This window comes from Palaemon carinicauda, chromosome 24 (assembly GCF_036898095.1).
Source record: "Palaemon carinicauda isolate YSFRI2023 chromosome 24, ASM3689809v2, whole genome shotgun sequence".
NCBI classification, from domain to species: Eukaryota; Metazoa; Arthropoda; class Malacostraca; order Decapoda; family Palaemonidae; genus Palaemon; species Palaemon carinicauda.
Window position 1 is genome coordinate 70,613,378 of NC_090748.1, and position 17,140 is coordinate 70,630,517.

The following is a 17,140-nucleotide window of genomic DNA, read 5'->3' on the forward strand; positions in this document are numbered from 1 at the left end:
GTATGTAGAGTAATACCATCATTTTCTATGCAGTCCTGAGGAGGAGATTATTAGTTTTCTTATTTTCACTTAGTATCGTCAAAACATTTGCTACACATCTTTCTATGGGATTTTCTTTGTATTTCTTTGACTACCTACTGGTTTATATATTTACAATTTCTATGTTATGATAATTGCTAAAAGATGCATAAAGAGTCAGAGACGACAACTAAATACTGCATACCAAAAGCATAAAATTTGACAAAAAAAAAAATACACAGACAAGAAACTATTATGCAAGACACATCTTGGCATGTGTGCATATTTGTTACATGTAGTGTATATATTTCTGGCATGTGCATGCATTTATTGCATGTAGTGTTATACTTTTGGATATGAGGGAAGAGGCTTATCACTGCTTAATAAATAACCCTAAAAAAATATTACATCCTTATGATACAGTGATAAGGAAAATTATCGATGAAAGTTCATAATTATACATAACAGTCTCTTCAATCAATCACTATACAAAATCTTTACTGCCCATTTCTAAAAACACGAATTTTTGGGGAAAAAAATTCTACTAATTAAAATCTTTAATACACCAATTTTTTTTTTCATTCATACGTGAATTTGATTGCCTACAATCTGTAATTCACTTTTATCAAAAACAATAAATTATATGAAAACTAGTCTCCTTTGAAAGTGACTTCTATACTGTACATTGATAAAATAAATTAAATTTCAAATTTAAGACTCTTTCAAATAGTTTTATATTTAGGAAATTAATCAAGAAATAAAAAAGTGGTAAGAATTTGAAGTAACCCCAAAATAACATTGTTTTAATATGGCGACGAGTCGCACCCCTTAATCTTATCAAGAAGATGGGGTCACAAACATTCTGTAGAAAGGCACTCTTAACCACAAATGGGAATAGCAATATTGGTTATGGTGTAATTTTGAGACTGAATACTTTAATTTTACTTAAATATAACAGAAAATAAAGAAAAATAAAAAAATTGACAAACCAACAGATCTTAAAAAATCTTCGCTACTCAGTTAATAAAATGTTCTTATTTCTAAGTAGGAATACTTCATTTTGTAGGTAAGGTTCATTTTAAGAAAATATGCTATTACATGTTTTCATTGAAAAAAACTTTATTTGTACTGTTTTAAATATTTTTCCTCCTCCTTTCTAGAAACTTCATATTCTGTGCTTTAGTTCATCATCTTACTCCAAATTATGTGAATATGATATATAACTTTTGAAATAATAAAATTTATATGCTCATGTGCTTCAATAAACACATGAAGAGGAACATTGAGATTTACAAGCCATAAATATCCTCCAGATAAATATAGCAGAGAATAAAGAGTTTACTATATTTGCCACCCTTATGCAAGCTACAAACTTTGAATCACAGCTTTGATTAAACTACTTTACTATCAATACATCAGTTCATAAAATACATGAATGTGGTAAGAAAATCTGAAATTCTAAAAGGTCAATAGCAGGATCAAGTAATCAATGAAGAAAATGCAAAAATATTACTGAACATTCTTATAAATAAACCATTTGGAATACAACAATGATAAGGACAAGCATTATATTTCTTATACTTATACGTTTTTTTTTTTTTTTTTTTTTACATACACCTCACCTCAGTTGTTTTAGCCATTTCAAAATTACTGCAATATAATCTTCTCTTTCCACATCATTATTTTAAAGTAGCACAAATCTTGAAGTAAAACAACAGGCATACTTTACAGATATCTTAGAAATTCATTTACATGGGTTTTTCTGGAAATGTATTGCGAAGAAGAACCGAGACAGACAATGCACCAGAAGTGTGTGGACAGAACACATTTCATGTCTAATCCCAATAAGGGAAAATGGCAGGTATAAAAATGTTAATGATGATACCGCTAGAAATCTATGAGTTCTCTCTTCATTACCTAATGTTCATGAAGTTATTTACAAATAAATGTGATAAGCAATAAATTCCATAAAACCTGATGAACATCTGTCATATAAAAAATAATGATTGGCTTGAACATATGGCATATCAAGAAAATTGGCTTGAACATCTATCATATCGAAAAAATTAGCCGAGTTTCCATATATTTCTTTTCTCATATCAAGTTTGCCTTTATTTCTGTTCTTAAGTTAGATTTCCTTAAACTTCTACTCAAAAGCCAAGTTTCCTTATTTGCATTTCTTTCCACACCATTTTTCTTTGTTTTTATGCTCAGGTTGTTTCCTTATATTTCTATCCCAAAAAAGTCCTAATTTTTCATCATATTAGTAAAACAGAATTGTAGTGCTGTACATAAATTACAAATAAAGCAATTAATGTAATATCGAGTTTTTCTGAGCAAGTTTTGCCAATTTCATTTTTATTGAACAAGCAAAAACCAGGATATTTGATAATCTAATCTGTTTAAATGTGAGATTAACAATTCTCAGTTAGAAGTAAAAGTATATTAGACCAGTCATTGTATTGTACCTATGTTACTACTGCATTTTGGCAAAGTAGCTAAATTTTCTTCTATCCAAACTACATAGGTTTTCAAGTGTTAATATCATTCAAAGATAAAATTATAATCAGACTTCTAGCAACTCTTATGATGTCAATTAAAGATCTTATTCAAAATTACAATGGCCTGCTAAATTTCAACTGGAGACTCAATTAATAAAATTTTCACTCTGAAAATGTATATGAACATTAATTCTAAATCAGTTGTTAAGCATTATTATAAAAAACACTTGGATCATTGTCCAGACCATTATCATTGTCATTATCGTGTTACAGTAAAGTAGTTTAACCTGACTATGAGACAAATACCAAAGATCTCACAAGGCTGGTTCAAAGGATTCGGAATGTCATACATTTCATAATCACACTGTGTGTACTGTAAAATAAAAAATATCAATAAACACAATAAACAATACTGCATGGTATATAAATCTTTGGGGTAAAAACTTACAATTAAATAGAAATCCCTTACTAATGCAATTCCTTTGTAAACAAAAACTTAAATCTTTTAGAAAGAAAACCCAACTATCTTGGATTTAAAAAGAGAACCCATGAGATGGGCACAAGTCTTCAATATAATTATTAATATGAAACTATAACAGCTATATAGTTTAAATTAAAAAATGAGAATGAAAAGCAATAGCCCAAATTATGGATGATTACTAGAAGCTTTAAATACATGCCTAAAGCGCACAATGGAGATGACACAACCTTATAACCAGTTCAGATTTCTTTATCCAAAATACGGTGAAATCATTACCAACCATAAAACAACATTACCATAATATTTACAAGGATTTTTTTCATGACCTTACAAATTTGAAAGACCCTACCTCAACTTGTAAGAACAACTCGGAACAGCCATAACAACATTTGATTTATATACCACACCACAATGAGTTTGTATCCTAAGCATTGTGATTTAAAAAAGGTACAACACTATAACATAGATTTGCAATCAAAATATTTACAGTGACTGGCATTAAAACCCATTCCTATTGAGTACAAAAAGGTGTAATATATAAAAAATAAGTTAGTTGACATAAGGGGTAATGCAAATTTCTTAATAGTTGTTCTATTAGGATAACTTTGAATATACACCAACACTATAACAAAAACACCACAATGTCACAACAGTTGCACACTTGATTCAAAAACAATTCACTGAAGATAATCAATGTTTCAATGTTTTCTAGAACATACCACCATGAACACCAATAGCCAATAAAGGTATCGCAAATACAATCAAATTTCGTACTGCTCTTCGAGAATCATTGGGTACTAAGAAAGGAGTGATAACGTCTGTGATATGATGAATTTCATGACATACACAAATAAAAATAAATGAAGTAACCAACACATTGGCTACAGGGTAAGAAGGGATAAGTACCAAGACACCATGAGTGTCAGCAGCTAGCCATATATGATATTGACACACAAAAAGTTCTAGGGATATGCGGCCAAACCACGCAAAGAATGAAGAGTATCGAGTTCTTAAAATACCTACCATGTTTCGAAGCACAATATAACCCAATATCTGCAAAAGAAAATATTTGTAAAATGAATATTCTAAAAATCATATTTTTTTTCATATTTTTTTCCATACAAGCCTGATACTTTAAATTGGGCTATTTCCCAGACATTCATTCACTCCAGCTTAATAATAAAAAAGAAAAAAAAAAAGAGGAGGTTGAGGCAAGGAAGATTGACAGCAAGCTGCATGAACAATCAGCACGTTTGACAGATGAGACACGGCACCATAAACTTGTCAAAAGAGTATGAGATACTTCAATTTGAAAATAAACGCAAATGATGGAAGAAATGCATGTGTGACTGAGCTAACATACAGCTTGAGTGCACCTGGGGCAAAGAAAGATGAAAGCAGAAGGATCAAGCTCATCAGAAGTAACTACTGACAAGGAACTTTCAAGTAATATAATCTGCGGTGTAAAAATGGTGGGAAGTGCATAATGCTGTCTTATCTGTAAGAACATTACATGGGTATGACGCAATCTAAACAGGTAGTGATGCACTGGCAGCTTAGGGATGGGCACTAATCACTTAATGATCAAGTTCCACTACTAATACCAGGTTAGTAGCAGATTACTGTATTTCAAGAATACTAAACTGTTAGTGAAGGGTCACCTTGTACACTTCTAAAGACCTCTGACTTCCTAATTATACACAAACTTTTGTCTCTAAAGAATAATAAACAGTTGGACACTATTTAATGTAAATTAAAGGAAATACTGTACTGTAGAGTATTTTGGTAATCGAAAATGAAACGTGCGCATATATATAAATTTTTTTCCTATCTCATACAACTTGGTAATGAGCAAGATTACACTTAATTACTTTAAAATTTTCATAAAGTACACCTTACTTGCCACACAATCACACTTATTTTTATGAATATGTAAAGTTACAGCAGCTGTTAAATGATTTACCTTTTTCTATCATCTTTCTATTCTTTAAACATATTAGTATAATATACATGAGAGAGAGATTATAAGAGAGAAAGTGAAGAGAGCACTAAAGGAAACGAGAGCAGGAAAAGCACCTGGTATGGATGGCATGAGGGCTGAGACATTAATGGACTATACTTCAATGGTTGGTGAGATTGTTTGATACTGTATATGTTTAATGTTGTCAATGGCACCAGCAGGAGTGGTAGGGCTAGCCTTGTTCTTCTGCTGAGCTGGCCTCTCTGGTACACTTACCCTTCATAGCGTTCTATAAGGGTGGTTGCCGGCGGAGGTCCTGCCGGCAGAGGATTCCCCCTCTTTGAGTGCTCTCTATCCCTCCCTTGGGTTACCTCAGGCTCCCAGCCGTCTGCCGGCACACTGCCGCCGGATGATAGGTCTCCCTACTCCTATCATGAGTGCACTCCCTCCGGAGGGATGCCGGCGGGGTATAGGATATTACCCCTCCCTTCCCTCCTTACCTTTCTCTCTCTCTATTATGGTGCCGGTCCCTTGCCGCCTCCACTGCCGGCGACTACCGCCACTACCTCAGGTGACCTCTATTTATAAGATACCTCCCCTCTAGGACGTCAACCTACCGCCTGCTGGAGGCTGTCGCCTTCCGTCGACATACCGCCGACGTCCCACCCCGTATATTTCCCCAGGATTACCTAGCGACAACCGGCCGACTGCCGGAGACTGCCCCCCCCCCCGGTATCCGCCCTATATATATATATATATATATATATATATATATATATATATATATATATATATATATATATATATATATATATATCTTATGAGTTTAACTAAGGTTCACCATGCCGTCGGGTGCCGGAGCCCGCCGCCCCTGCCGGCGATCCGCCGCTGTGCCGGCGGTCGCCTCTGTGGTGTTGTCCATCTCGGTTGGTCAGTGTGTCCTCCTTGATGTTTTCACCCTGCAGGACCGGTCTCCGGCGCCCCCTAATGAGGCGCTAAGGGACATGTACCCCTTCCTCGGCTGCCGGCACCGTGCCGGCTGTCAATCTGATGCAGCCAGATAGCCTGGCCACCTCCATATAGGTATTGTTATACCATCTGATATAGTGGCTATGCTGTATGGTTGCACATTACATTTCCAGCATACTCTACATCTCAGTGCAGTCGCTTGCGGGAACCTACATATTACTAAGAGGTTTATCTTATTTTCCCCTCTCCCTCACTAGGCTCTGAGCAGTCTCAGATCCTTTTACACTCTGCGGACAATTCCTCTATTAAGGAGGCCTAGCTTGGCTCATCCATACGGATGTTCCCTCCTTTGGAACCCTCGAGTCCTAAGGAATTGTCTACAGATATGGTTACGGTAACCGACTGGGTGGGATTCACAAGTATGTGTCTAACTACTTCCCTTGCTGCTCATCTATCTTGAGCATATAATTAAGTTATTCTTAAGTCTAGAGTAATGTAAGTCATTCTTATGCCTTCCATGTACTCATGATCTCTTTCTTTTACAGAAGGAGTATATGAAGTGTGAGAGCAACTTCTGTGGAGTTAAACGCCCGGACTTCTACGGGCACAAGGCGTGCCGGACCCACGCCCCCTGCGTCGCCAAGAGATGCGACCTTGAATACTGGGATCCGCAGAACTGTTCAGTCGACAAGAGTCTCATCGATGACGCGTTCAATAAACCTCCTACCACGGAGGTAAGGGACACTGCTAGAGAGAAGCTGCGCAAATGGGTGCGAGGCTTCCAAAAGAACGCTTCTGGACCTTATCTTCCAAATGAAGATATGAGGGCCTTGCCTTCTCCAAAAGCATCCAAGGACTCAGTGATCCCTCAAGACCAGATTCCCACCGTCCAACTGGTGGTTGAACCTGACATCGTCATGGCACAGTCAATGCGTACGTGCCACATCGATTCCGACAACGTGGAACGTATGTCGGAGGTGTCAGAAGGTACGGAGAAGACCCTCATGGGCGAAGAGCTCGACTATGAGGAAGATCAGGTGAAATACCCTGATTTGGAGAACGAGGTCGCTCCAGCTCCCCCAGTAGCCCCAGTGGCATCCGAGGAACCTGTTCCTTCAACTTCCGCCACCCCGGATCCACTTCCATCGGCCACTCAAGAGGTCTTCAGGATGGTAGAAGCCCTCATGGACAAGAAGCTGAGAGAGACTCGGGAGCAATTTCGGACGACTCTCGTCGGCTTTAAACAACCGAAAAGATTTTGGTTAAGGACCTCCCCCACTGCTCAGAAGCCTTGGAGATACGCCGAGCACATGCCAATCACAACTGGCAAAATCTTCATTAGTGAAAGGGTCAGCTCTATTCTTCTGGAAGAAGTGGAGTTCTTCCCGAACTTCGAGGCTTATCCGGACTGTTACGTCCGACTCAGGTCCGAACCAGCCTCAAAAGAAGAGACCGAACCTAAGGAGGTGATAGTGTTCGATCTTGCAAAGGCCCAAGCTATGCTGGCTCATGCAGTGAAGAGTCGGGGTTTCACCAACTCCAAGATGCCAGCATTGAGCAAAAAGCATCCAACCTTTGTTGCTCCAACTACTGCGACCTTCCCCTTCGTTGAAAAGGCCTTCCAAGCGGTCATGAAGGCTGTGGAGGAAGGGAAACCTTGCCCTGCACTGGAGGAGTGCAGACCCTTCTCCCTCACTCTTCCCCCCGATGACAGGTACTGGAAAGACATCCAGCTTACCTTAACGGTCGGGAAACTAGAACCTGATGTGGCCGGTCGTCAGTTCAACGAGGACCTCCCACGACTGAACGATCATCTCCTTCGTAGGGAACAGGATACCAAGAAGAGACACGCTGCTTCGCTGTCACATCAGGTACAGCTAGAAGTCATGGCCGGGGACACCAGAGTCCCAGACTTTTACATGGTCCTTGCAAAGTCACACCTGGCGACTGTGACCAAGGATTTGTACAGCTTCGCTAGGGCTCGCAGAGCCTGTAAAGAATTAGTGTTTGCCAATGCAACGGTGAAACACGAACCCCGGAGACTGATTTCCTCCAACATCTGGGGCAAACATCTCTTCCCATCCGCCTTGGTGAAAGAGATAGTGGACAAAGCCGCCACGGAGAATCGGAACCTTCTCCACAAGTGGGGCATGTCTCGAAAGAGGAAGTCCTCTCAGGACGATGGCCCTCAGCCTAAGAGGAAATCCTCGAAGCCTAGGCCCCAGCAACGTCAACCAAGACGCCAGTTTCCGGGTACCGCTACTCCCCAAGTGGCTGCACAGACACAGCAGACCTTTCAACTGGTCCCCCAACCGGTGGTGTCGCAGTTACCGGTCTTCACCCCTGCCTATGAGCAGCATTCCACTACCTTTCGTCCCAGAGGTAGAGGCTCAGGCAGAGGCTCCGGCAGAGATTCTTCTTGCCGTCCCTCCAGAGGCAGAGGAGGAAGGAGAGCTAGCGGCCGAGGTGGCAAACCCTCGGGACACCAGAAGCAATGAAGTTCTTCCGGTGGGAGGAAGACTCCACCAATTCCAGGATCGTTGGACCTTCGATCCTTGGGCACACAGCATCATCAAGAAAGGACTGGGCTGGAGCTGGACTCAACCACCCCCATCCTTCCAGCAATTCTTCCAACAGTCAACCCCCCTCCTGGAAGAATATGTCCTGGAGCTCTTGAACAAGAAGGTGATCAAGAGGGTAAAGTCAACCAGGTTCCAAGGGAGAGACTTTTGTGTTCCCAAGAAAGACTCGGACAAACTCAGAGTCATTCTAGACTTGTCCCCTCTCAACAAGTTCATTGCAAACAACAAATTCAAGATGCTGACTCTGCAACAAATAAGGACCCTTCTGCCTCACAGGGCCTACACGGTCTCCATAGACCTGGCGGATGCCTACTGGCACATTCCAATGAATCACTACGCTTCCTCCTACCTAGGATTTTGACTCCAAAGGAAAAGTTACGCCTTCAGGGCCATGCCTTTCGGGCTCAACGTGGCTCCACGAATCTTCACCAAGCTGGCAGACGCAATCGTCCAACAACTACGTCTTCAGGGCGTCCAAGTGATGGCCTACCTAGATGACTGGCTAGTCTGGTCGACATCGCCCTTAGATTGTCTGAGAGCCTGCAACAAAGTCACCCAGTTCCTAGAGCATCTGGGTTTCAAGATAAACGCCGAGAAATCTCGCCTCACTCCAGCTCAGAAATTCCAATGGTTGGGAATCCATTGGGACCTTCAGTCACACCGCCTTTCCATTCCACCGAAGAAAAGGAAGGAAATGGCTGGGTCTGTCAGAAGGCTTCTAAAATCCAAACGGATCTCAAGACGCCAACACGAACGAGTTCTCGGCTCTCTACAGTTCGCCTCAGTGACAAACCCAGTGCTTCGCGCACAGCTAAAGGATGCCGCGGGAGTCTGGAGACGATTCGCATCCATCGCTCGAAGAGACCTTCAAGAGACGGCTTCCAAACAGACTTCGCTCACTTCTAAAGCCGTGGTCGGAAGCAAAGGCCCTGAAAAGGTCCATCCCTCTTCAACACCTGCCTCCATCGATCAACATCCACACGGACGCTTCACTGGAGGGTTAGGGAGGTCACTCCCACCAACAGCAGGTTCAAGGAACATGGTCTCCCCTATTCAAGACCACATCCACATCTTGGAGGCCATGGCGGTTCTTCTCACCATGAAGAAACTCTCCCCGCCTCCCTCGATCCACATCCGTCTGACTCTGGACAACTCGGTGGTAGTCAGATGTCTCAATCGTCCCAGATAAATCAGGTGCTTCTACCTATCTTCCGTTTGGCAGACAGGAAGAAATGGCACCTGTCTGCAGTTCACCTACAAGGATTCCGCAACGTGACAGCGGACGCTCTATCAAGGACAAGCCCAATAGAGTCGGAGTGGTCTCTAGACGCAAGATCATTCTCCTTCATCTCTCGCCAAGTCCCGGAACTTCAGATCGATCTCTTCGCGACGAGCGACAACAATCAACTTCCTCGATATGTGGCCCCGTACAAGGACCCCAAGGCAGAAGCGGTGGACGCCATGTCCCTGGATTGGAACAGATGGTCCAAGATCTACCTGTTTCCTCCACCCAACTTTCTGCTGAAAGTCCTATCCAAACTGAGAACCTTCAAAAGGACAGCGGCCCTAGTGGCTCCCAAGTGGCCCCGGAGCAATTGGTATCCCCTGGTCCTGGAGCTGCAGCCCACCCTGATCCCCCTACCGGGCCCAGTCCTCTCTCAACAAGTACAGAAGTCGACTGTCTTCGCTTCATCACTGAAAGTCAGGGACCTTCATCTCATGAGTTTCTCTCCTTAGCCGTAAAGAAAAGGTTTGGGATCTCGAAGAAAAGCTTAGACTTCCTCGAGGAGTACAAGACAGAGTCTACCAGAAAGCAGTACGAATCTTCCTGGAAAAAGTGGGTTTCCTTCGTCAAGGCAAAAAATCCTACGGAGATCACCATTGATTTTTGCATGTCCTTCTTCATTCACCTTCATGGACAAGGCTTAGCGGCCAACACGATTTCCACTTGCAAATCAGCCTTGACTAGACCACTCCTATACGCCTTCCAGATTGATCTGTCCAGTGACATCTTCAATAAACTGCCAAAGGCATGCGCTAGACTACGCCCAGCACCTCCACCAAAACCTATCTCCTGGTCCCTGGACAAGGTGCTCCATTTTGCTTCTAGCCTGGACAACGATTCGTGCCCTCTGAAAGACCTGACTCAAAAAGTTATCTTCCTTTCTGCTCTCGCCTCGGGAGCCAGAGTCAGTGAAATAGTGGCATTATCAAGAGAAGAGGGTCATATCCTATTCACCGATACGGGAGATCTTACCCTCTTCCCCGACCCAACGTCTCTCGCCAAGAATGAACTACCCACCAAGAGATGGGGCCCCTGGAGAATCTGCCCCCTAAAGGAAGATGTCTCTCTATGCCCAGTGGAGAGTCTTAAGGTCTATCTTCGAAGAACTTCAGACTTCGGTGGAGGACAACTCTTCAAAGGAGAAACCTCGGGTAGCGACCTGTCACTGAAACAACTAAGAGCGAAAATCACCTACTTCATTCGCAGAGCGGATCCTGACAGTACACCCGCAGGTCACGATCCTAGGAAAGTCGCCTCTTCTCTGAATTTTTTCCAGAGTATGGATTTCGAAAGCCTTAAGAGCTTTACAGGCTGGAAATCATCGCGCGTGTTCTTCAAGCACTACGCAAAACAGGTGCACGAAGTGAAACATTTCGTGGTAGCTGCAGGTAGTGTGATGAAACCTGCTGCTTAAATCTGCATAGAACAGTGAGTTATTTGGGACTCTAACTCTACGGGTGCCTGTGTTGACCCTATCGTGATACATAGTGATTTAATGGACACTTAGTGTTTCTAATAGACTGTTCTTTATCAAGGTGAAATGTCATAGAAATTTTACACGCGTGCCACATGCTCTCGAGCATGGAGTGTTTTTTTGGACTTTATAGCGTTACCTCTATATGGGGTGCAGATAGCTATGTGACGTGTTAATACATGCGTCCCCTGCTGATATACGATATCCTAGAGGGAAACATTTAGGGTACTCGCACCAGAAGTTAGAATTCTGTGATAACCTTTAGTTTAATTCTCTGGGAATATCCACTGTAGTTAAATATACCCTAGGAAGCTACTGAAGGAACCTTCCATCAGGACGACATGGCTATCTCACCCAAAAATAGATTTTTCGCTTCGCTCAAAATCCGTTTTATATTTCATTAGACATTAATTGTGGTTTATTAAAGCACATCTATATTTAATTTTTCAATTTCTTGAGCATATCAATAATCTACAAATACTTTTGATTTACTTTCGGTTGGCATCAGCTGATCTCAAGGTCACGCTGCCGTATTACTATTATGCGCACATATAGTACAAATAACACTGATTTATTTCATTTTCTTGACATTCGAAATTTCTTCATAATGAATTTTACATCAGTGCCAAAATGTTATAGGGTATCACATTTTCCATACAGTTCATTTATAGACCTAATTATCAGTTATAAAAGGAATACGCACTCTCTCTCTCCGTATTTTGATTTTAAATTTGGTTGTATCTTCACATTTTTATGAAAATTATTAAAAAATTCATATCATTATTCGATGTTTCGATTATGGGAATAGTAACGCATCGGAAGGAGATCACTTGATTTGCCTCTCGCCTTCCGCCAGAAATATGATGTCATCAGACTTTTTTCTTAAATTTACAGTAAGTTGTACTAATCTTATAACTAATGATACAGATCACTAAAACACTTGATATCGTTATTCAGTGTTTCGATGATGGGAATGTAATAAGATTGCTCGGTAACAATGAAAGGAAATTATTCGGTTTGTCAGCGCACTTCCGCCAGATACATGACGTCACCAGACACGTAACATACAGTAAATTCTATAAAGAATGACTTGCAAAATATGTAAATTCATTTTCTTTTTTTCTGGAAGAAATGAAAAAATACTAACTTACAAAGCAAAAGTATTTCAATTTTAAAATATAAAAGGAAATATATTATTTTCAAGAAAATATACTGTATGTCCTAATAGTATACTTTCTTTAGGTAAATATCGATCTATTATCAGAGATTAGATAAAACAGATTTTGAGCGAAGCGAAAAATCTATTTTTGGGTGAGATAGCCATGTCGTCCTGATGGAAGGTTCTTTCAGTAGCTTCCTAGGGGATATTTAACTACAGTGATATTCCCAGAGAATTAAACTAGAGGTCTCCAGAATTCTAACTTCTGGTGAGTATATTCCTAAAGTTGCCTTTTAGGATATCGCATAATAACAGGGGACGTATTCTTGACACGCCACATAGCTATCTGCACCCCACATAGCATTTACGCTTCAAGGGGGTAAAGAGGCAAGATAAAGGAGGAGCCGTTACAAAACTCTCCTCCTCCGTTACTGTTTGTGCACTCGGATGACGTCATATTCGCCGTCATCCTGGATGACGTCGCATCCGCCCGCCATCTTCATTCCTTTTAGCGTTAGGCCAGTACTAAGATACAGTAAGATTGGGAGGGAGCCTGCCAAGGCCTTTCGTAGTAAGAAGGGCGGGTCCATCAGGACGACATGGCTATCTCACCCAAAAATAGATTTTTCGCTTCGCTCAAAATCCGTTTTTTGGGCTCCTGATGGAAGTTTACCAGAGCATTAATGTATCGTGGATTTCCCAGTTGTGCCTTCGACTTCTAGACAATATTTCCTTGGTTGTTAGGACCTAAGAGACCTATGACGATACCGTTATAAGTCATATCTGCTGAACATACACTATGTTAGTGCTTCCTGCCCCCTACAGGGAAGAGTCAACTACTGTAGGCTCGAGAAAAGTCTCGAAGTTGCATGTTATATGTAATCAACCCAGCGGTCAAAGGAGACATGCAGATCTCAATGCATGTCAGTAGCCCGAGTTTGTATCAAGTGTCGAAACAAGTTACATTTAGCCAGAAAGGGTTTGCATAAGCGTAGGAACAAAGGTAATATTATTGTTCAAGTACATCATGCAGAATAAAGGGTAGAATAAATGCTCACACAGTCTTTATTATAATGTTTAGGGCAAAATAAGACGCACAAAACCGTTATACATTTATTTATAATTAAATGAGTAAGGATGGGCATATATGTAATATGATGTAAATTTGCAATTAAAATCATTTAAATTACATAGACACAATGACATAAACAGAAATGTTTGTGATACCTGAAAAGGAAAACTTGCCACCATACACGTCAATTTCCGTTAGGAATTGTAATGTCTTTCTGAGAATGTCTCGATTTACACTCGTGTAATAAACACGCGGCACTAGGGTTCAGTCTATGTTGTATCACCTCAGGATATTAGAACAGTCCGTATTGTCACCATGATGCAATTCACTACTATGTTGTGCACTAGTGCCAACGTAGACACCCTTGGAATTAGTGTCCCATATAATTCACTGTTCCTGGCAGCACTAAGCAGCAGGTTTTAGTACACTACCTGCAGCTACCACAAATCTCTTCACTTCCTGCACTTGCTTCGCATAGTGTCTAAAGAACACCATGGATGACTTCCATCCAGTAAACGAGCGAAGACTCTCAAAGTCCATTAGCTGTAAAAAATTCAAGGAAGAGGCGATCTTCCTGGGATCATGACCTGCGGGTGTACTGTCAGGATCCGCTCTGCGAATGAAGTAGGTGATCTTCGCCCTTAGTTGTTTAAGTGACAGGTTTGAACCCGATGTTTCTCCTTTAAAGAGTTGTACTCCCCCGAAGTCTTAAGTTCTGCGAAGATAGACCTTAAGACTCTCCACTGGAAACAGAGAGACATCTTCCTTTAGAGGGCAGATTCACCAGGGACCCCATCTCTTAGTGGGTAACTCGTTCTTGGCGAAAAATGTTGGGTCAGGAAAGAGGGTGAGCTCGCCCGTATCGGCGAATCGGATGTGGCCCTCTTCCCTATATAATGCCACAATTTCACTAACTCTAGCCCCTGAGGCTAGAGCAAACAAGAAAATAACTATCTGAGTCAAATCTTTCAGAGGGCAAGTCTCATTGTCCAAACCTGATGCAAATGGGTCTCGGAGGGGCCGCAGGTCCAAGTCTGGCACAGGCCTTCGGCACCTTAAGAAGATTTCGTTAGACAAGTCTACCAGGAAGGCATATAGTAAGGGTCTTGTCAGGGCAGATTTACACGTAGAGATCGTGTTGGCTGCTAAACCTTATCCATGAAGGTGAATGAAGAAAGACAAGCAGAAATCAATTGAGATTTCCTTCGGATTCTTTGCCTTGACAAAGGCCACCCATTTCTTCCAAGATGACTCATATTGCCTTCTGGTAGATTTCGACTTATATTCCTCCAAGAAGTCTAAGCTTTCCTTCGAAATTCCAAACCTTTTCTTTATGGCTAGGGAGAAAAAATCATGAGATGAAGGTCTCTGGTTTTCTGTGATGAAGCGAAGACAGTCGACTTCTGGACTTGTTAAGACAGAACTGGGTCCGGCAGGGGAATCATCTTCGGTTGTAATTCCAGAATCAGGGGGAACCAGTTGCTCCGGTGCAACTTGGGAGCCACTAGGGCTGCTGTTCCTTGAAAGGATCTCATCTTGTTGAGGACCTTTAACAGAAGGTTGGGTGAAGGGAACAGGTAAATCCTGGTCCATCTGTTCCAGTCCAGGGACATGGCGTCCACTGCTTCCGCTCGAGGGTCCTCGTACGGGACCACGTATAGAGGAGGTTTCTTGTTGTCGCTCGTTGCGAAGAGGTCGATCTGCAGTTCCGGGACTTGATGTGAGATGAAGGAGAACGAGTCTGCGTCTAGGGACCATTCTGACTCTATCGGAGCTATCCTGGATAGAGCATCCGCTGTCACATTGCGGAACCCTTGAAGGTGAACTGCTGAGAGGTGCCATCTTTTCTTCTCTGCTAGTCGGCAGATGGCCAACAATGCTTGGTTGAGTTGAGGAGATCTTAAGCCTTGACGATTCAGACATCTGACTACCATATCACTGTCCAGAGTCAGTCGAACGTGGGCTGAGGGACGAGGGGACAATTTCTTCAATATGAGGAAGACTGCCATGGCCTCCAAGATGTTGATGTGAAACATCTTGAACAGGGAGGACCAAGTTTCTTGAGTCTTGCGCTGATTGGAGTGGCCCCCATCCTTCCAGCGATGCGTCCGTATGGATGACGACTGAGGGCGGAGGCAGTTGTAGAGGTATTGACCTCTTGAATTTCTTGGCCTCCGACCATGGCTTGAGAAGTAATCGTAGTCGAGACGGTAGTGGTCTTCTGAGATCTCTTCGAGCGTTTGATGCGTATCTTCTCCAGACTCCTGATGCATCTTTTAGCTGTGCTCTCAGCACTGGGTCTGTCACCGAGGCAAACTGGAGGGAGCCGAGCACCCGCTCCTGTTGCCGTCTTGAAATCCATTTGGATTTGAGGAGTCTCTTGACAGACCTCATTACTGTATTTCCCTCCTCTTCTTTAACGGAATGGAGAGGCAGTGTGACCGAAGGTCCCAATGTATGCCTAGCCATTGGAACTTCTGAGCTGGAGATAGTCGAAACTTTTTGCTGTTGATCTTGAATCCTAGATATTCCAGGAATTGGATCACTTTCGTGGAAGCTTGCAGGCATTCCGCTTCCGATGCTGCCCACACCAGCCAATCGTCCAGGTAAGCCACCACCTGGACGCCTTGTAGGCGTAGTTGTTGAACGATTGTGTCGGTAAGCTTTGTGAAGATCCTTGGGGCTATGTTTAGTCCAAAGGGAATGACTCTGAAAGCGTCCTTCCTTTTTTGAAGCCTGAATCCTAGGTAGAAAGAGATCTGGCGATTCATCGGAATGTGCCAATAGGCGTCCACCATGTCTATGGAGACTGTGTATGCCTTTTTGGGCAATAGGGCCCTTATTTGTTGAAGGGTTAGCATCTTGAACTTGTTGTTCTCGATGAACTTGTTGACAGGGGACATCCAGAATGACTCTGAGGTCGTCGGAGACTTTCTTGGGAACACAGAATAGTCTTCCTTGAAACTTGATGGACTTTGCCCTCTTGATCACTCGTTTGCTCAAGAGTTCTCGGACGTATTCTTCCAGAACGGGGGTTGATTGTTGGAAGAATTGAGGAAATGCTGGTGGTGCTGTCCTCCAGCTCCAGCCTAGTCCATTCTTGATGATGCTGTGAGCCCAGGGATCGAAGGTCCAACGATCTCGGAAGAGACGAAGTCTTCCTCCTACCAAAAGCAACTCATTGCTACTGATTTCCAGAGGGCTTGCCTCCTTGACCGCTTGGACGGATGTCTAGAGGAGTCTTTCCCTGAGCCTCAACCTCTAGCACGAAAGGTAGTGGTCTGCCTCTCGTAGGCGGGAGTAAAGGCTGGTGATTGAGTCACCACCTGCTGGGGTACCAGTTGGAAGGTGGGTTGAGCTTGCGCTACCAGCTGTGGCATTGCGGTCGCGGAAAGTTGATGTTTCGCTGGGCGAGGTGGGAGCCTTGGTCCTTTGGACTTCTTCTTTGGTTGGGGACCCTCATCCGGAGAAGATTTCCTCTTCCCTTACATGCCCCACTTATGGAGGTTTCTATTCTCCATGGCAGCCTTGTCAATGATCTCCTTGACCAAGTCAGTGGGGAAGAGATCTTTCCCCCATATGTTGGAGGAAATCAGCTTCCTAGGTTCGTGTTTGATTGTTGCTGACAAGAACACGAAC

At 42.6% G+C, this 17,140-nt stretch overlaps 1 protein-coding gene across 1 annotated transcript in view; it reads right to left on the reverse strand.

Moving 5' to 3' along the window:
- Positions 1-3,144: 3,144 nt before the first annotated feature.
- LOC137618146 (N-acetylneuraminate 9-O-acetyltransferase) overlaps positions 3,145-17,140 on the reverse strand; it is a 196,936-nt gene continuing 182,940 nt past the window's right edge. Inside the window, exon 15 of the mRNA XM_068348176.1 lies at positions 3,145-4,053. Within this exon, the coding sequence (XP_068204277.1) occupies positions 3,709-4,053 (345 nt within the window). The 3' untranslated portion in view covers positions 3,145-3,708. The remainder of the gene's footprint in view (positions 4,054-17,140) is intronic.